At 31.1% G+C, this 21,995-nt stretch overlaps 1 protein-coding gene across 1 annotated transcript in view; it reads right to left on the bottom strand.

Moving 5' to 3' along the window:
* Positions 1 to 11,305, bottom strand: part of LOC127557028 (receptor tyrosine-protein kinase erbB-4) — a 313,556-nt gene extending 302,251 nt beyond the window's left edge. The window contains exons 1-2 of the mRNA XM_051990514.1: positions 11,241 to 11,305; positions 10,530 to 10,586 (exon numbers count right to left, since the gene is read on the bottom strand). Coding sequence (XP_051846474.1) covers positions 10,530 to 10,586; positions 11,241 to 11,305 — 122 coding nt within the window. The remainder of the gene's footprint in view (positions 1 to 10,529; positions 10,587 to 11,240) is intronic.
* Positions 11,306 to 21,995: the final 10,690 nt, after the last annotated feature.

Below are 21,995 nucleotides of genomic sequence, written 5' to 3'. Positions count from 1 at the left end.
GATGCCAGTAGATGTTCATTCAGATGTAGTTTTGCTTTGTAAAAGCTCTTGAAGTTAGTACTCCAAGTTTTGATTATTTTTAATCTTCATTCTCCTTACCCTAACTTAGTTCTATAGTGGTTAAAAAGCAACTAATAAATTAGCAATCATTAACTACAAATGTTAAGAAAAGTGTTAATAAAATTCTATAAGACACAGAAAAGAAGTATAGTAAAGATTTATATTTATAATTATATTTATATTTATAATTAGATTTGGGACAAATTTGGCTTTATGTTACAAAAAATGTGGTTTTCTGTTCTGGGAAATGCTTAGTTTGATCCAACATTTTGATGCTTTCGATACTTAACAAAATGAGCAACAATGAAAAAAAATCTTTCCTATGTAAAGTTGAGAACAAACTAAGACTCAAATTTATTTCAGTAGTTTGTCCTTTAGCATTTGGTACTAATCATAAGGTATGGGTGTCCTAAAAGGCTACCAATCCCATTAGTTTTCTTTTTTTTTTTTAATCAAAAGTACAGATTGCACATTAGAATCAACTCAGAGCTACAAAATTCTCTTTTCTGTGAATTTGAGCAGAGAAAAAAAATTTGATGGGAGTCTTTGGAAAGTATGCCCAAGTTACTAGTCAATTAGATCTTAAATATTGCAGGTAGGTTAGTAAGCTTGACGTGCCATGGCCAATTTTTAAACACAATCATTCCTTGTTTAGGTTTCTAAGGAGGAAGCACATGGGACACTTTTCTAAGACTACTCTTCTGACTCAAACTTGAATTTAGTGATCTTCCAGTGTATCTTTCACAGTAGGCAAAAAATCCTGTTAATTTGTATGAGATTTTACTTCATATTTCCTTACTTGATAACATGGGAGAAAATGTAAGGAAAAAAGCAAACATATTATTGGGGGGGGGGGAATCTTGTATTGGATAGTGGGAAGTGAAATAATTCCAAATGATGACCTGTGTTATATATAATATTTTGTATTTGCACTATTGCTGATGTTTGTAGTAATGCTACAGTTTAAGGGTAATTGTAGATGAGCTTTTCGTATTTAACTCCACAGTAACTGACATTTTTTAATTTCTCAAGAATCATAAGAGGCTATTAGATTCCAATTACATTTCAAAATACTTTCTATTTTTGTGACTGCAGATAGCCTTTCAAAAAAAACACAATCTGTAATTTCATGAAAAAAAATAAGGAAGGTGTTTGTTAAAAGTACACAAAGCATCACATTCTCAAATTATTCATTATTGGATTGGTGTAGAAACAGGAAAAATGTATATTTAAAGAGGTTATTTTGATTCCATGAGATTTCATTTTCTTACTGATAGAATTCAGGCAGGAAGAATATAACCACTTTGATTCAATTATGTAGTTAAAGTTTTAATAGTGCCATAAAACGTAGAACCCAAAAGAACAACTTTCTGCAACAACAAATGGCCTAGAAAACTACATATTATCTGTTATGCTCCATTTTATTTTACCTTATTTTGTTAAATATTCTGAATTGCATTTTAATGCAGTCCTGTTGTACTCTGGCATGTACAAACCTATGGTAAGAATATCAGTCTCTTGTCATCTGTTTAATTACATTGATGTATTTGAATACTAGAGTTTGAATCAAAAGGATCTGAATTCAAACCCTCCCTCTGATATTTATTATTTGAGCCTTATTCTTCTAAATATTTACAGTGTTGCATTTTTTCCCTTTTAGAGATGGGTTTGATATTTAAAAATAGCTAAAAATATTTTTAGTTTGAATAATAATACTGATTTTCTTGTGTAGCTCTTTAAATTGATTCTAAAACCATGCCCCCCCCCCAAAAAAAAAACAGAAAGAAAGAAGAAAGGAGGTCCAAAATGGAGTCATGTTAACACAAATATATAGCAAGGTAACTACTCTTGAATAACTATTCTCATTTGTATCCATGAATTCTGTTGCATTTATTTTCACATGTCTTATATTTATACAAATATTGTGCCTACTCTTACAAATATCTGTGCATTTATATACATAAACACATACATATTTGTTCTTTTAAGACAAAGAAAGATCCATTGTACTTGTTAAGAAATTGTTCCCTAACATCCTTACTGTGGTCATAATGTTGTATGCTCAGAATAAATTATTTATCTCTCAATATGTGATCCAATACTTATTTTATGTTAAATAAAGGAACATTTGATCCTGCTAATCATCTCAAACTTCAAAAAAGTTAGTTATCTTTCTAAAATTGCAGCAAGAGAAAAAAAGGGGAATCAAAGACTACCTTCAACATTTTTTTTGGGGTGGGGGAGGATTTCCATAATAGAAAACAGTTAGGATACAATGAACTGAAGTAAATAAATTTAAACCAAATTACCAATTCAGAAATTTCTAGAATAATTCTAAGTACTAAGAAGTCCCCACAATAGCTTCATGAAGGGACTGTCCTGTTGGACTAATATTAATTTTTTTTCCTCAGTGAATAACTGTAAATGGTTTGAGGAAGTAGTACATAATCTGGCATAGAGAAGTCCAACTATCTTTTGAATTTAGCATGATTTCAATATTCTTTTACATGCATTTATTCATCACTTGATATGTCTCACTGTTGTGATTATGAAGAACTTCTCCCCACATTTTCTAGGCCACAAAAATAATGAAGATCTTTAACTTTGCAAAACACTAAATAAACACCCCATTTTATCCTTACAAAAACCCTGAGAATCAGATGGTATTATTTCTCCTTCTTTTAAAAAGAGTTAATGACTTGCCCATGATCATATAACCAAAAAATATTGAAGACAAGACTTGAACTCAGATCTTCCTGCCAAGCTAATATCATTTAATAGTACTGAAATTCTCCAAAGGAGTTTTCAAGTTATTGTACTCACTAGGATATATCACTGGAAACAAACAAATCAACAACAACAACAACCACCAAAAAAAGCCCTAATCTTTCACTTATTTCTCAAATAGTCAGAATATTATTAAAATACCAACGTCAGTCTGATAAGTGATTAAAAAGCAGGGGAAGAGGAAAAAACAATAAGGGTTTTGTTTTTTTCCTCTTCCCCTGCAATAAGGGTTTTGCTTATTTGAAAATGGTAATAATTATTTAAAGGATTAAGGGGTTATTTTCTTATAAAAAGCATGGCGAATTTTTTTTTCCATTCATGTTTTGAAGAGAAAAAATTTTTAAAGTGGCATTAAATAGTTTCAAGAAATATGTTGAGTCAGCTAGATGGCACAGTGTACAGAGCAATACTCCTGGAGTCGGGAACTTGAGTTTAAATCTGGACTCAGACACTTAACACTTCCAAATTGTGTGATCCTAGGCACTTAACCCAATTGCCTCATCAAAAACAAAACAACAACAACAACAACAACAACAACAACAACAACAACAACAACAACAACAACAAAACAATACTGGAAGACAGAAGCTATTATTTTAAAAAGAGAAAAATATGTAGGTCCTATATGTGGAATGGTTTTTTGATCAGAGAATATTAGTCATTTAGAAACTTTATAAATGATTTTCTACAAAGTTCTTTACCATTTGGAATACCTAATTTTTAAAAAATGGTTTATCCCTTTATATTAATTTCTGTTTTATTTAAGGGCAGTTAAAAACTATAGCAAATATTCCTATGTAAAAAACCTTTAACCAATGATATTAAAAAATCAGAATGGGTTTGTTAGATCATATACAGAATTTGAGATGAATTTCTATATTTGTGGATAGCTTGACTCCTCCAAATTGATCTAATGACTTTTTATAGGTTTTTAGAGGTTTAATCAGTAAACTCCAAAATTCAAGCTACAAAGATTTCAAAAAGAGGTACAGACATTTAGTACCAATGTGACTCTGTACAAGTCACTTATCTCTGTCTTATTTGTCTCACATATAAAATGAGTATAATAGCACTTATTTATCACAATAGTTGGGAGGGTTAAATGAGAGACTATTTTAAAAGCATTTTTCACAGTGCCTAGTATGGAATAGTACTTAATAAATACTTATTTCCTCCCCAGGCTTTGTCATCCAAAGGCCTGTCTACCTATTTTAAAATGTGAAAATACAGAGAGGATTACTGCCTGAAGTAATAAATCAATCAACAATTGCTACTACCATCTAGTAGGCTCTGTTCTAAGCATTGTGGACAAGAAATGATGCAATTCCTGCTTACAATGACTAGAATAGCTGCTAAGCAATAGAGGAGTTGAGATCACCATTGATGGAAAGAATATCTACATGAATGAAATTAGGATAAGTGAAATAAATGTTAATGGTGGAAGAATTATCAAAAAATCAAAGTTCAACAAATTCAGAGGCATGTGAATATCCAAACTGGAAAAGAGATCCCCAAATTTGGTCAATCATGACAACCTGTAACTGGATTTGGGCTCGACATAAGGATTTTAATCCTGGCTGTTACTTTAATAGCTGTATGATTTTGTACCAATCTCTTAATCTCTTTATTTCATCATCTATAAAATGAGGTCTCATCTAGCTTTCTTCTTCTTCTTCTTCTTCTTCTTCTTCTTCTTCTTCTTCTTCTTCTTCTTCTTCTTCTTCTTCTTCTTCTTCTTCTTCTTCTTCTTCTTCTTCCTTATTCTTTCTTTCTTTTTTCTTCTTCTTCTTCTTCTTCTTTCTTCTTCTTCTTCTTTCTTCTTTCTTCTTCTTCTTTCTTCTTCGTGCTTCTTCTTCTTCTTCTTCTTCTTCTTCTTCTTCTTCTTCTTCTTCTTCTTCTTTTTTGTTTTAACAATGAAGCATGGCAGCAAAACTGAGTATATGAATCAATGAAACGGAAAAATAGCTGTAAAAGGATGATTTAATTCATTCCTCCCATTGCTTGTTTCCCTTGTTCTATTGGGGAGGGTGTCTTACTGTTTACCCTTTCCCTTGCTGTTGGCTCTGACCTCTATATGATTTAAGGAAAAACTGGAGATAGATTGGCATTCATGGGCACTGATGACTTAAAGCAAAAAATCAGATAATAGGAAGATTTTGTTTAGTTCATAAATAAAGATGGTTTTTTCTCCCACAAGCAAACTTTTATGGGAAGAGATTTTTTTTTAATTCCACCAGAAGTGACTATAATTATTCTATAAATGGCTTGAACATATGGAATACTTGACTCTGAACTGAGGAACTGAGTGCTATTAAAACTAGGATAGCTGCAAGCTTTCTGAGTTTATTAGAGGTGGATTTCCCTTTCCTTATCATTCATTCTGTATTTCTGAGTTACTGTGAAATTTGAATGAAATTATACCTTGTGAGGGGTGGGGAATGAAATCCTAGTGAGAGGATTTCATTGCTGAAACAAAGGTCTCATGGTTAATTAGCTCTAGTATACATACACTATATATCAAGCAGTCCTGTGTTAGTGAAGGAATGATTAGGTAGGGAATGTGCTGAGGTAATAGGAAAAAAATATGAAGAGAGCACAATTTGAGTTAATATCTACACATCATTTTCTATAACCACTTCACAGAAGGGGGTCCTAGTTAATTAGCTTTCTTTAGTTAAATGGAAAATGTGGAAATAGGAACAAACTTACTTAGGATATAATTTGGTATATACATAAGCTACAGAGGGAACCATTAAGGAATTGTTTCCCCATACTCCCAATTATGGATTTATTTTTCTGATATTTGCAAATTGTAACAGTGAAAAGTGACTTCCATTTACAAAAACTTTACTCCTTTTAAATGTGGACTAGTTAATTTATCATAGGAAACAATTTTTCATGGAATTTTACCTAAAATATATTATTTAGATAAGTTGTTCAATAATGATTTGAAATTCCTAAATTTAAGTTTCATAGAGAATGAAAATAACAAAAGTCAGCCATGCTTACAAGGGATACATAATATATACTGGGTATATTGGGGATAACCATCAAAGGGAAGGCATTAGCATTAAGGAGGCTGAGGAAAGGCTTTTTATAAGAAAGAGATTTTCACTGGTACTTAAAGGGAGACTAGGAGAGAGAAAATTCCAGGCAGGAGAATAACAAGTGAAAAAATCAGAGCAAGGAAATGATATGTCTTATAAAAATTCTATAGTCTTATGATGGCTCACAGAAAATTTCTCTCAGTTTATTCATGAATGTCTTCCTCACCTCAATCCCCAACATGGGTTTGTGTATGTGTGTGCTTTTCTCTCTGTGTGAATTTACATTATTGTATGTGTGATGTGTGTGTGAATTACAAATATTTAATGACATTACAAAAATTTAATGACAACTTCTGTCATTCTGACAAAACTATAGTAATAGTATCCTTTGCTTCCCTTGTTCATTTTATCTATGCTCTGTTGAAGCTGGAAATAGTAAACATCGTCTATGGATGCAAATACATGTTCCTAACCCCATGCAAGTGCTATCTGTTAAATCAAAATGGCTTCATCAAGAGGAAGAAGAAGATTAATCTAGCTTTTGGGCTAAGATTGACAGCAATCTTACTTCTTACCACCTTCCAACTTAGAAACACTCTCATCTGAAAGTATACTCAGACTGGGAATTCTTGGTTGAGGGCATATCACTATTTCTGTTTTACTAGTATGGACGAAATACTTCTGTGTGACTCTGGAAAAATAATTTAATATATATTTGCCTGAGTTTTCTCAACTATAAAATGGGAATAATAGCAATAACAAACTCAACGGTTTGTTATGAGTATTACACTAATTAATATTTTTAGAGTGTTTAACATAGTTCCTGACACATAATAGGTGCTTAATAAAAGCTTATTCCCTTCCTCTATTGAATTATTTTAAAAACTTAAGACTATATTAATAATTTTTTTTATTATTTGAACCAGGCCAAAATAAAATTATAAATATTCTCACAATGCATGAAAAAAGATTTCAAATTAAACAAGGTTCTCTGGAAATGTGATTAATGATTTCAAGTACCAATGTACAGAAATAATTTCTTCATATCACTTAGATTAGTCATAAAGTTACCTTTTATTCATTTCTACATTCTAATTTATTGTGTCTGTCATTTAGTTCTATTTTGTGTGAATTTCATAACAGGCATGGGATCCATCCATAACACAATGATAGGTGGAAATTTACCTATCATTCCCTTTGGAAGCAAGGGAGTCTTGTACATTTGCTGACATACAATTACTTTACCTTTCATCCCCAATGTATTAGGAAAGCAATCCATTGAATAAAATAAACTTTTTTTATTCCTCATATTGAGTATGAGTTATAGGTGAAAGAGCAATGAAATAGTCCTTAATCATAATTTGCATGGGGGAATATAAAGTACTGCTTTCCAAGGCAGTCAGCACAATGTAAGAATATACAACATCATACACTTTCCTAGATGCTAGGATCACAGAATGTCCAAGAAGAAACCTTTAAAATCATCTAATCCAACAATCACCTTATAGAGAGGAAAAAAACAAAATATAGGAAAAATAAGGCTTGGGAAAAATCTTTTACTTTTCTGGATCATAATTTCTCTATCTACAAAATGAAAGTTTTAATCTGGATCAAGTTTTTTCTACCTCTAACAGTCTACCCAAGGTCACTTGGCTGTTCCATATCAGACTTAGGAATGGAATTCAGACATGTAGATATTTTCTTAACTTCAAAAAGTATGTGGTAAATCTCTATGCCAGAATTTAAATTCAGGAATTGTGCCATGAAAAGCCATTTGTAGACTGCAAATAAATGAGGAAAGAATGGAACATCTGACATTATTTTCTTTTTTTTAATTTCTATTCATTGTTCTTCCAACTACATCATATTGCTTTTTTGTTTTTATTTTGGATTTAAAATACTGGGAGATATCTTTCTGGTGAGGTCTTTCATAGTTTAAAAGCCCAACATGATACTTAAAAGTAATTTTTAGGCATTTATATTGTCCAAAAAATTACAATATTACTTTAGAGAATGCAAGTTTTCCTTTATATCAAATTATCTTCAGCATTTTCTGGGTCTACCCTCCTCTTTGCTTCTATCCATTCACATGGCACCTACTACAAATGAGCATTTATTCTATGGATGAATGTTAGGAACTGACAATATTTTTGAAGGTATCTACATCTAAGGAAAAAAATAGTGGTTTTTTTCTTTTTTCAATGTTTTTCTGAATATTCTAAATATATTTCTGATCTGATAAAACATGATTTTATCATCCACTTTGTTTAAAAACTATTAAGTGCTATATGATTCTAATTACATGAATATATATCTAAATTGTCTAATTTCACTAAGAAAAAAATTTTAAAAACAACCAAAAAATGGCAGCAACTCAGATGCTAAGGATCATATTCAGGGGACTGCAAATGTGTATCTGAAAGAAAAAAAAAGCAAAAAAATTCCATTATTTTCTGCCTTATAGTTTATATTCTTAATGAAGGATATTACCAAATTGCTAAGGATGAAAATTTTATACAAGCTTTAAGATATCTAAAATATGTGTGCATTTATAATACACATGAGACCTATATCAACATAATTAAAAAGTCTTCTTACAAAAAAAAAATGATGTAAACAGTTGGAGAAACATCAGTTGCTCAAGGGTATACTGAACCAATATAATAAAAATGACCATGCTAGCTAAATTAATTGATTTATTCAGCATCATACCAATCAAACTAAAAAACAATTATTTTCTAGAGCTAGGAAAAAAGTAACAATATCTATCTGAAAATACAAATATCAAGAATATTAAAGGAACTGATGAAAAAATAATGTATTGGAAGGTGTTTCAGCTGTATCAGATTCCAAACTATATTATAAAGTAGCAATCATCATAACTATTTGGTACTAGCTAAGAAATGGAGTGGTAGATCAGTGGAATAGATAGGGTACACAAGAAACTATTAAATACCACATATTATCATTATTAAATTGTTGAGGGTAACAGGAAAGAAATGGGGTAAGATTCTAAATGTCCCATTGTATCCCAATTTTTCTTTTCGTCCTTTATTGCAAATGAATCTGCTTTGATTTTTCAATGAAATATTGCCATTTTTAGAATTTGTGTTCCAACTCCAAATCCAGGTACTTGAAACTTTTTTTTTGCCTCCACCTGAAATTTTAATTTTATCTGGCCATAATTTAAGAATAGATATTAGCATTCATGTACCTTAAAAGCTTTGCCTATAGTTTTATCTTTCTGGGAATTTTTAGTTCTAAGAAAAAGAAATGATACAATTTGAATAGATAGTGTTGGCTAACACATAAGTTGGAACATATGAGCAAATTCAGAGCAAACGCTGAGATCAATGTTTTTTTCTTTCCCCTCTTTTTGATATATTGGAATGCTGGCAAGCATAAGAAAAACTATATCACTCTTTTATCTTTTTAACCTTTCTTTGATTCAAAAGCAGAACCAAAATGTACAGAGAATGGTGGATTAAGAATAAAAATAAGGGAGAGCGTTCATTTTTTTGTTTATTACAGAACAATTCATTTCATATCTGTTAATTTTCCTAAGAGCATTGTGTTAATGACCCTGGTTTTGTTTTGTTTATGTTTCTGGAGAACAAATTCTGGAAAATCCAACTCAAACTGAAACTAAAAATCAAACCGGAATGGTATAGATTTCTATACTTGTTGACTTAGAGCCATTCTATCTTAAAAAAAAAAAAATTATTATGAGCAGAGTAATTAACAGATTTTGTTCCTTCTTTTTGGCTGTGGAAATTCATGAAGAAAATATGCTCAGGTGTTGACCGTGAGAGAAGTGTATCAATGCAGTGAGGGCTCACACAGATGAAATCATTACTCTTTCTAAGAACTGAAGAAGGCATCATGCAGAATTAACCAACTGTCTCAGGTAAATATTGATAGATATCACAGGTAAAAATCTGAGTATATCACAATTCACTGATTAAGTCTTTTTGGGACAAAAGAATTAGAGTTATAGCTCTTTCTCAAAGAGTTGAAAATTTGTCACAAGTGGATACTATATTCTATATTTGATTGGTATGAGAGAAACTGAATTGCAGAAAGCAGTCACAACAAAAGAGCTTAATGGATATTGTGTTATTGTGGCATTTTACATTTCTTGGTCCATCTGTGATTTGAACTTATGTTAAGCAACAAGAAGAAATATTTTTGCAATGTAGATTTGATTTGGAATATAACCACAAATCGGTGTAAATATAGTAATTGTATTTGTCTCTATGAGTATGAATATGTGTGTATATATAGTATGTATGGAACTACATATATATATGTGGCAGTGGATTAGAAATCTGACAAATAATAGAAAGTAATCAATAATTGATTCTATTATAATCCTTATAGAAATTATAGAATAAAGTGCATGTTGAAATATTTTATATCAAAATTTGAACAAAAAATAATAAAATTTGTTGAATATATAAATTAACCTGAAATCTTGATGATCAGACTAATGAAGAGATAAAATAGATATTTAAAAATTTTAATATAAAAGGGAAAGTAAGAGGATGCTCTGGAATACCAGGTGTCTTTGGGGGAACAAGTAGTATATTCCAGAAGAGACAAAGAAAAAAAAATACATTTTCCCTTCCAACTCACCTGGAAGAAGCCTGTAAGCTAAATGGAGTGTAGAAAACCAATTTGTGAATTGCAAGACTGGGAAAGAATAACACAGTTTTGAAAATGAAAGCTGATAAAAGAAATTGGAAACATTTCACCTGTTTTCATTTAAAACTTCAATCTTTGTTCTGCTGATTTAGACAACAGAATTCAGCATAATGGAGCAGTAAGGAATATGAACTCTAAAGTGGCAGGGGGATATGCTTTGTATAATTTACAGTGACCAAAAGAAAACTAGACACTTAAAAAAAAGTCCAGGTACAGTATGTTTCATAAAAGTCAACTTGTCATCACTGATTGTTTTCTGTCCCTGTCTCTATGTTGATATCTAGTTAAATTTAATAACTTCATCGACTTCAGGGATTAAACTTTCCCCTCTAAAGCAAAAAAGGACAGAATTTCATGCTCCATCTGAATGTCCCACCTCCAGTACCATATGCTCAGTATATCCAAAACCAAACTTATCACCTTTCCCTCTAAAAACAGCCCTCATTCCAACACTATTTCTCTAAATGGCAGACCGTTATCCGCGTCCAAAGCTTTGGCAACCTCTTACCCTTTTCTCTCTTCATCATACATGTCCATTAAGTAACTGAGAACTATTAATTTTAGCTCATATTTGTTTCTTTCCTATCCTTCCTACTCTTGTTCTCATCATTCTATTAATATAGGTTCATAATACCAAATTACCTGAATGAATGCAATATCCTTTTACTAAGTTTTTCTGACTCTTGCTCCTCAGTGCTCCAATCCATTCTTCATTGCTGGAAAACATTTTCCTTTTGCAGAGATCTAATCAAGTTAGTCTGGGCAGCTAGATGACACAGTGGATAGAGTGCCATGCCTGGACTTAGGAGGAGCCAAATTCAAATCTGGCCTTAGACATTTACTAGCTATGTAACTCTCAGAAAGTAATTTAACTTATTTGCCTCAGTTTCCCCATGAACTAGAGAAGAAATTGGGAAGTCCTTTCAATAATTTTATGAAGAAAACCGCAAATGGAATCATAAAGAGTCAGACATGATTGAAACTATTGAACAACAATAAATTGTTATTCAAAACTCTGCAATAGCTCCCTATTGCCTAGTGAGAAACAGCACACACACACACATATATACACAAAATTTTCCAACTCAGTTCACAAAAACGTTGTATTTATTATGCCTAGAATGAATTATCTTTCATAATTTAAAGTTATCCTATCCTTCTGCCTTATTTTATGCTAGTGCTCTTTCATTTTTCAACGTTCTTACCAAACTTAATTATCTTGTCTCCCAATATACCCTGTACTTTATCACTTCTATGCATTTAATCTTCAATATCCTCTATTCTTAGTGTGTTTTTACTATCCCCTCTTTGCTTCTTGAATTTATCTTTTGAATCTTAGAAGAAAAATCTCCTTTTAAAAGGAACATTTCTGATCCATATATATATATATATATATATATATATATGTGTGTGTATATATATATATATATATTTTTTTTTTTCCTTTAAAAGACATTACTTGGAACTTTCTAATACATTTCAACATATATGATATTAAAGTTATTTGCATACTTGCCATATCACCTCCCCTCACAAAATAAACTGTCATCTCCATTAGGATAGGGATACTTTTCTTCTTAATTTTTTTTTACCATGTTCTAGAACAGATCTTTCTGTAACTATAAGCTTAATCAGTATTTCTTTGAATTGATTAAAAATAAGACTTTAAATATCATCAGAGGATAAGAAAAATAGAAAGGACTTTTGAAAGATTTTCTGACTGTCATCCTCTTTTAACAAAGACTCACACTTCCCTGGTCCTAGAGCAGAAATAATTTATTACAATTTTAAGTTTATATAATAAAGAACTTGCTTAACATCATTTCTTAATCCATTTCAATATGAAAACAAACAAACAAACAAACAAAAAAAAACTTCAATCAAGTCTTCTTCTACACACACTGAAGTCCATCTAAGTACCAAACTGGTTTTTAAACTAGATTTCTGTTCAAAGGCAAAAAGTACTACATTGAATTCTGGCATAGTGATACAGAAAAAAAGAATCTCAAGTCAATTGAACCAGTATTTATTAGTCACTTACTATGTCAAAGGCTCTGTAGATAAAAAGACAAAAGAAAACTGTCTCTGCCTGAAAGAAGAAAAAATATATATAGAGATAAATAATTATAAACTAATTTTAGGAGAGAAAAAGGTACTTCCAAATTGGTGGAGAAATTGGAAATTTTTTTAAGCAGATAGCACCTGAAATGATCTCTGAAAAAAGTTATGAGGGGAAAGGCCAGAGGGCTTTCTTATCAAGCATGGGCCTGCAAAAATACAGAGGTGGCAGGTCACACATTGAGTTTAGGAACCAGCAAGGATACCAATGTGGGTACATCAGAGAGGATAGAAAAAGAAGTAAAAGGAAAATAGCTTAATACTTGACTTGAATAAGATCTTAGAAGAGAATTTTGCACTTTGACCTAGATATAATGGGAGCCATTGGAAATTATTTTCAGCAGGTGACCTATGTCTTAGGATATTAATTTTGGCAACCACATGAATAGATGACAAAAGAAAGATAAAAGTAGAGAGACCAATTAAAAGAGTGTTGTAATAGTTAAGGAGTGATAAACATCTAGAGTAGGAATCATAAAAAACAAAAGAAGGAAACAAAGGATATTTTCTCCTAATTAATAAGATACCATAATTTCTAGGACTGAGACAGTCAACTTATTTCAATGAAATCATTGAATAATCAGGTATAAGATAATTAAAATACCATAATTTCAATATATATAATGACAATAAACATGATGTCATGAAAACATGTGAGTACCATTAGTGATCTAGTATTCATTATGTATTTTGGAACTTTTTCCCCCTCTTATTGCATGATGACATTCACACTCTTTCTTTGGTAACATGATTGCACATTCTGATATCATTAACCAGATTTAGAAGAAGGGTATGGTGTAGCTGCTACCCAAGGAACTTTGTTTTTTTTTTTTTTTTCTGTGCAAAACAAGATGGAACTTTAATTAATGTTCTCACCAATTGAGCTTTAGATCATGGCAAACAATTGCCAGTGAGAATGAGGCCAGTTTTCTTGGAATAAAGTCATTTTTCAAAACTTTTGATTTCACAATTGATTTCATAGGAAAAATACTTAAAACACAATAACATATATAATACCATATCGTATAATCTACATAGTTCAATTCTTATTATACTACTTGCATAATGAACCTGACTAAAGTTCAAGTTTTCTATTTCTTAAACACCTTGTTAAGCAGCAGTTACATGTTCCTAAAAGATAAAATGGTCCTCCCAATAAAGATATTAATAAAGAAACTATGAAAGTTTTTCACAAAAAATACAAGGTGGAAATGTTTAATGTACAGATGTTTTGATATTGAAAAGTAAAAATGACTATGAAACATTTAATTCCATGAAACTGAAGATAAATCCATTTTTGATCTGTTTCTAATAAACATACCAACCAGTTTATATTAGTTTTTTTTTTTTTTTGGAAAAATCAGAATCTAATTATGACCCCTCAGAGATTAATTTAAGGAATAGCTTAAGCACAGACTTCTACACACTCCATCAAATATGCCTTTTTTTCTAATCACAGAGTTCTAAACTTTAAATTTTCTGGTAAAATTCTGGGCAACTGGCTTGTCACTTTTTTTTTTCAATTTTCTAAATTAACTAGTTACACTGATAATCAAGATATTTTACTGAAAGAAGAAGTGAATAAATAGAAATGAAAATAGTTGGTGTTTCTATATATCTGTCTTTCTTAATCCATAGATTATTAACTTTTAAATAAAACACTAAACTGGTTAGTACTTCTCATCTAGTGCAATTGGGAGAAGATTTGAGAGACAAAATGGAAACATGGTTGATGTTACCTAGCATGTTGTGGTAAAGTGGAATGGCCCGTCCATGGGTAGTAAATGCAGTCATGACTAGAGGGACCGCTACACCTGCAGGCAATTACAGAACAGAAAATATCACTCGCCATTCACAGGGACATGCACACTCATGCACCCTGGCTCACACTTGGAGCATCAGGAGGGAGAAAGGAAGTAAGCACTCCAAATACCTATCCATCAGGCCAATGCAGTCATCGATACTTGAGCCTATGCACCTGCAGCATATCCAGATTTTTTTTTAAAGAAAAGGAAAGAAAAAAATCAGTTATTTTCAGAAAAAACAAACATCTTATATATCACATTACTAATTATAATTACTAAATGTTTTCCATAAATTAAACCAGAGTAAAAATAATTATCTATCTGATAAAAATGCAATGAAGAAATGAAATGATCTCTCAAGTAGATCCCATAGAAAATAAGTTCATAGTAAAAGACAATTGGTTGCTGTAGATCTCTTCCAAACAAGTGGTGCTTTTTCAAAATTGTAGATACAATTATTTTGCTCCTTTCACACATATTCCTGAAAACCTGATAAGTCCATGGCAATGCCATGATTATTCTTCTAAACTTAGTTTCTTTTAAAATTTATTTAAATTCAAGTAAAACATCATTGATCACGTTATAACTCAATGCTAACATTAGACTGAGTTGATTAAGAGTGAGCATCTAGAAAATTAACATTTTGTTGAATTCAGAACAAAATCAACAAAAGATTTTATTTTCTATCAGGAACTGCCTTTAAGATACATTTAAATCAAAACAGGAATTCATTTTATAACAAATAATTTACTTTATTGTATTTCAGTTTAACTTGAAAGTTTTCTTTAAAATAGCCCCATTCTTCTTGTGATGGAAAGTGCCATTTACATCCAGAAAGAAAAATGTGGAGACTGAATGTAGATAAAAGCATAGTGTTTTCACCTTTTTTGCGTATTGTTTATGTTTCCTTGCACATGTTTTTCCCCCTTTTGATCTGATTTATTTTTTGCATAACTTGACAAATATGGAAATATGTTTAGAAGAATTGCGCATATTTAACCTATATTGAATTGTGGTCTGTCTTGGAGAGTGAGGAGGAGAGAGAAAAATTCAGAACACAAGATTTTGCAAAGATACATTTTGAAAACTATCTTTGCATGAATTTCAAAAAATAAAATACTATCAAAAACAAAAGAGCCCATTCTGACAGGTAAATAAAAAACAGGTATGTATGGTGGGGAGGAGGAGGAGGGAGAAGAAGGAGATTGCTTAAATTACCATTATATAAAAGTTAATAGTAGTTATTAAACATCCATCCTGCAAGCAAATGAATCAAAGGAGGTCCAAGTACTTAATAATCCCAAGAACTTTACATTCAAGATCAATTACATTTGTGTATCTCATTTATAAAATGAACTGGATGAGTAAATGCCATAGAAAGTTTGACCCTACTAGTCAAGCAAACAACAACAAACTTCATTTGTACAAAGCAAATGAATACTTTATGAAATCTAGATGTTAAATAAATTTACCTTTTGTTTGCCTTCTGATTTATCTAATTTCTTTACCTTTAGAAATTCTATAGAGTCTTCCAACCTCAATTTACTAGCTCATTTAAGTTAACATAGAGGCATTTTTTTAAAGCCTCCATTCTCTGAAACAAAAAAGCAGTCCAAAATTAGAGCCACTCCAAATGGACATTAAAGTGCTCCTAGAATAAATGTAGATTGGCCATTACTTCAGAAAATTCATAGAAATTAGTGATCTAAAATGAAAATGTATAATACTAGCTAAAACAGTCAATGTCTTTACTTTTAAAATATGAATTTTAACATTTCACTTATTCAGAAATCCTTTGTCATTAACATCTCGACTAAAGTGAGGCAAGATGAGCATTAATTAGCTTCCTCAGCTCTGGGACATTCACCTGTCATTCAAGTTACAATGATGATTTCATATCTTTAAAGAAACATACCACAATACATTTGAATCAGCATCACAAGGATATCCACATATCTATTTTTATACATACTTTTTCTAGAAATAACTGTCTTGACAGACAAGAGTTGTTTTTGATTTTGGGTTCTATTTTGATTATATGAACTGAGTAGCAGACTCTAAACTCTTTCAGATGAAAATATTACATTTTGAATTTGTGCCTTTGATAAACCCAGAAGAAGATATTTAGAGGTGAACTTTGAAGGTGAAGAAATCTGAAAATGAACTTATAGAGACTTTTGGTTCTATCTCTTTAGGATTATTCGTTCTTTATATTAAAATATAAACTATTTAAGCTCCTGAGGACAGTTCTCTCTTATATTTGTATCCTTAGTACTTCATGCAATACCTGACAATTCAATTCAATAAACATTTATTAACCACCTTCTATATATCAAGTCACTGTGCAAATAGTATAATGATTAATTTGTATCCTCCGGAGAACTACTGTACGTAGTAAAAATTTCTTAAATATTTCTGAAGTAATGTCATTTAAATATTTTTGAATTGGAATGAAACTGGTATGGAAAAGGTATGAAAGATTAGATATTGATAATACCTCTTGTTCATGCCAGCTTTTAAAATATTTTCCTGGTGTAACAGGCCTTATTTCATTGCTTAGTTCATCATGCAAAAGTAACTTTTTGGGCATATTTAATTAATTTTTATAATTAAAAAAATCATGCAAAAAACTCCCTAACATTTTATAAGCAGCTGAAAAGAAAAAATTGTAAATTTAAAATGATGAAATTGCGAGATGCATTTAAAAAAAAATATTCCAAGTTATATATTTTCAGAAGGAGCTGAAAGAATTGCATATATGATTGCATATATACAAACATATATTACACACACACATATACATATATATTTTACATATGCATAATACATGCATGCATGTATTAATGCCTTACTCTAAGCTAAATATCATTTGGCAGTGTAGTATTTACTGATTTAATTGTCTGATACATCCACAAATATGTCAATGCGAGTTTCACTATCCCCATTTTATAGTTAAGGAAATTGAGGCAAAGAGAGATTAAGTGACTTGCTGAGTCACTCAGCTAAGTCTTTGAGGTAGGATTCATACTCTCCATTGTGCTTCCAGTTGCTTCATGGCTGAAGACTATTCTCTTTTACTGTATACATTGACTATAGTGGAGCAACACCTAGGTTGGTTCGTTCCTTACAGGAGGAGGTGTCTCAAGGCCAGGCAATAAGTTTATTTTCATATACTCATATACATCTTAGATCAACAGAAATCTGACAGCTCCCTAATTTATATCATGGTATTTTCCACATTCTTTTTATGAGTTATTAGTGCCATTTACTTATTTAATCTAATAAAGCTGCAATTGGTTTGTTTTAAAGCAATTATAGATCCCAATGAGATGAAAGCAAGCAATTTATAGTAGCTATTTTTTAATGGTTGTTTTGAATATTTTTCAAATAAAAGTTTAAAGAATGTGTGTGTGTATGTGTAAGTGTATATATACGTATATATGCACACACATATATATTATGTATGTATATGTATATATGTATATTTAATCTGACAACAGAAATAAATCATAATAAAACTTTTATATTGGTAAGATATTGACAATATATTAGAATAAAGTGCCATAATTTATTTTTTGCTAAATAAATGATTTTTTTTAAAGGAAGAATTCTAAAAACATCTGACATCCCACTTTTTAAATTAATTATTGATCTGAAAGACCATATACAGCACAAGAAATAAACACAATGGTATAAAGCAACCCAGTATCTTATGCCCTGAAAAAATTCTGTGTTTCTAACCAAGCTATCAACCTATAGGGAAAGGAATTTAATAGATAATTTACTTGTTGATACTGATAGATCTCATTTATATTGAAAAAAATGAATTTGGGATTATGTAATGCAGTAGATTTCAAAAGAATTTTTGGACAGAAGTATGTATTGTAGGTTGGAGGAGAGTTCATTTCTTAAATATGTTTTCATAAAGCCATTTTCTTTGAGCAATTTTATACTGACAGATTTCTTAATATGTAAAAAAACCTTGGTTTTTCTTCTGAACTGTCTTCTATATAGAAAAAGAAGAGACTAATAGACTACCTTCTGTCTAGGAAAAGTTGTGATAGTCTATAAATAGTAATACATAGATTTGTTTCTTATTAAAAATACTTCTATGGTCATAATTTATGTGCCTTAAGGTAAGTTTTTGATATCAATAATTTCTGATATTTCTCAGACACCTCTGATATCTCTTCCTCTTTCAACTTCCTTTGGAATTGATTCTTTAATTCCTTCAAATGGTATCTTATCTGTCATGGTTCTACTCCATCTTTATTTGGTCTAGTTGTTTTGCTTTTCCCATCTGTGTTTTCTTCTATAAGCAATACAGGCTTATGGTGTTAGAGTCCAAGTGAGATAATTGATAATACTTGATGATGAAAAGTTATTTTAAGTTATTTAAGATTCTGAATATTACACACAGGTCAATAGAGAGGAGTATAATGGGCATAAAAAGAATTCAATGGATTGCATACAACAAGTTATGACATAGAAATAGTGTGAAGGATACTATAAATGAGATTTTAAAATCTGGCTATTTACATTGTAAACATGGAATGAATAATCTAATTCCTCTGTTTGTATTCTTGTGATTTCAGGTTAACTCAGGGAATTCATTAGCATAATGTATATACAACATTTGAACTTATGGGAGGATATTAACAGAAGATAGATAGTGAGCTAGATTTCAAATTCCATCACTAGAGAACAGAACAATATCAGAACATATTTACATTGATCCATTGGAGTATTGGCAGTAGCAGGGTGATATATTAGATAACCAGATAAATATATATCATCATATAAAATATATATATTACATAATATATATATGTGTGTGTGTGTGTATATATACACACACACACACACACACACACACACACATATTGTATAACATGTGTATTCAATGAAAGATCCATTGTAATGATATTTATTGACATTGAGATGGTCCTTAATTTTCAAGATCTCAAGATTTAAACTAATAGAATCAAAGCTCTGGAAAGTTCATTAAACTACCAAGTCCTTGACCAACAGCTTGGATGTGAAAGGGCTGTCTTGTTGCTCTATGGGGCCCAGGCTAGGTAAATTCAGAGAAACTCATCAACAGACTGGCTTTAGTGATGACTATACTGATGACGAGTCCATAGAAGGATTATTGACACTGATGAAATGATATGTCCTTGAAGAATTTGGATAATAGTATGTACCAATGATACATTCCCTGCCTTCTTATTATAGTGTTATTGCTAGCAATAATGTTGCAGCCTATACATACACATTGTGTCCTTCCATTGATCTTTGGGTTAAACAAAAATTTTTATTCTTCTGAGATCAAAGTATTATATGATTCACAGCCTTATAGATTTATTATTACAATTTTTTTGAAAATGTATTTTTTAGGGAGGAAGAAGCAAAAAGGCAGTTTGATATCATTGAAAATTTCCCCAATGTAATACCTTTATAAAGAACAAGGTAGGCTACTGGACAGGGCATTAAACACAGAATCAGAAAGCCTGAATTCAAATCCAAAATAATTATTATGTTTCTAACTGAGCCAATCACTTAACTTAACTGAGCAAGTCAGTTCCCTTACCTGTAAGATAGAGATGAAAATATTACCTACTTCGTAGGCTTATTTTAAGGATCAAAATAGGTATCTCAATCAATATTTAATCTATCATTTACATATATGAGGATATATGTGTATATATATAATACAGATTACATATAATATGTATTTTCCTATATATACATATTTGTAAATGAATAAATGTATGTGTATACAGATACAGAGAGATACAGCTATATCCATCTACATAATTTTTTAAAATTTCTCTATAACTTTTATCTATTATTATTACCCTTGGGAAATCTTTGTTCTATTTGGACTTTGTATAATACTTCCTTGAAACTGGAAATATACATATCCTCCATGAGACTGGAAATAGGTACTAGATTCCTCACCAGGATGTTTCAAATGATATGTGACCCTATCTGCATCTCAGTAAAGTACAAATACCAATAAGAACCATCAAGTTAGAACCATTTCAGAACAGAACTTAATGATTGTTTGTATGTGTGTATATGAATGTATATTTGTCTGTATATATTCATACATTAATTTATATAAATTCAAGGGCCATGTAGATAAATTAGGGAAGGCTTGAGGATGAACTTTTTGTTCATGAAGCCACCTACTAAGGTATGGAAAGCTGATACCTCAGTTAGTAAAAGGAGTACTTCATCAATGTAGTCACAAATTTTGATATATTTAAATATAAGTATTTCATCTGAGGCACTTATTATGATCATCATATTCAATATAAGCTTAATGGAGTAAGTGCTTTTTAGATTTTGTCAGATGATTTTATTTTTTGGGTACCATTAAAAAATAAAGGTAACAATTTTCTTTCTAAAATGTGATGAAAACACCATTACAATTAATTTAGTTCTTGGATTAGTAAACTGTCACTTTTGAGACTTATAAAAGTGATGCTGGTGGCTATAGGGAAAGCTGGTCTAGAAAGCCTTTACCATGAATTTCTAAGATCATGTATATCTGCACATGTTGTTAAACATATTTCAAAGGGAAAATGGTCATTAGTTGCATCACCTAACCAAAGATTCTATGATTTTAACCTGAACTGCCATGGTTTTGTATGTCCAATTTGAAAAACAAACAAAAAGGATTTTCTAATGTATGTATTTCATCAAAAAATTTCAAAGAGGAGTGTTGGCCAGTAGTAGAGCAGAAATGAAAACTCCTCAGTCCCAAAATTATATTCTGGGGCTTGATTCACACATCTGAATTCAGTGATCCTAGGCACCAAGGAGGTTGCTAGAAGAAGGGAAAGCCTAAGGCTAAAATGCAGATTAAAAACACATGGGATTGAATCAATCATTAGAGACTCCATTTGCCCCACAACATGATGCATTCCAATTCTATCTGTCCACAACCTTGAATATCCCACTGTTGAAGACTGGTTCCTTTCTATTTGCTCTCGGTTCCCAGGTGAGCATTTGGGATTTGTTCTTCTCTGTAATACACCTTCATCCTTCCTTCTGGCCAGGATCCAAGATCTTGCAGTTCAGAGAAAACGATTTCTTTTTCAGAGTTTTCTACTTCTATCTTCCCGCCTGTATGTATTTCCCTTTATTGCATAACTGTGATTTAAAGGAGCTGGGAGGAAGACATATCAGCAACAGATCCAGCCTGTGTCTCTGCGATCTCACTTTCATTTCCCTAATGGTCCCATTGTAATTAGATTTGCAAAGGCAGCAAAAGGTCTCATTTTGAATGGCAACAGCTGTTGACATCAACATTATATTGAATAATTTACTGGTTTAATTTTAGCTGCAAAACAATAAAACCCTCTTGTGGATGATTATTTTAACAAGTAAAGTTCCCTCTCCCTTACCCCTTTACCCCTTCATTCCCCCACCCCCACCCCTCCTTCACCTAGCCCTGGACTCTTCC

Source organism: Antechinus flavipes, chromosome 3 (assembly GCF_016432865.1).
Source record: "Antechinus flavipes isolate AdamAnt ecotype Samford, QLD, Australia chromosome 3, AdamAnt_v2, whole genome shotgun sequence".
NCBI lineage: Eukaryota > Metazoa > Chordata > Mammalia > Dasyuromorphia > Dasyuridae > Antechinus > Antechinus flavipes.
Note: the sequence above shows the minus strand (reverse complement) of the source record. Positions and strands in the feature narration are given on the sequence as shown.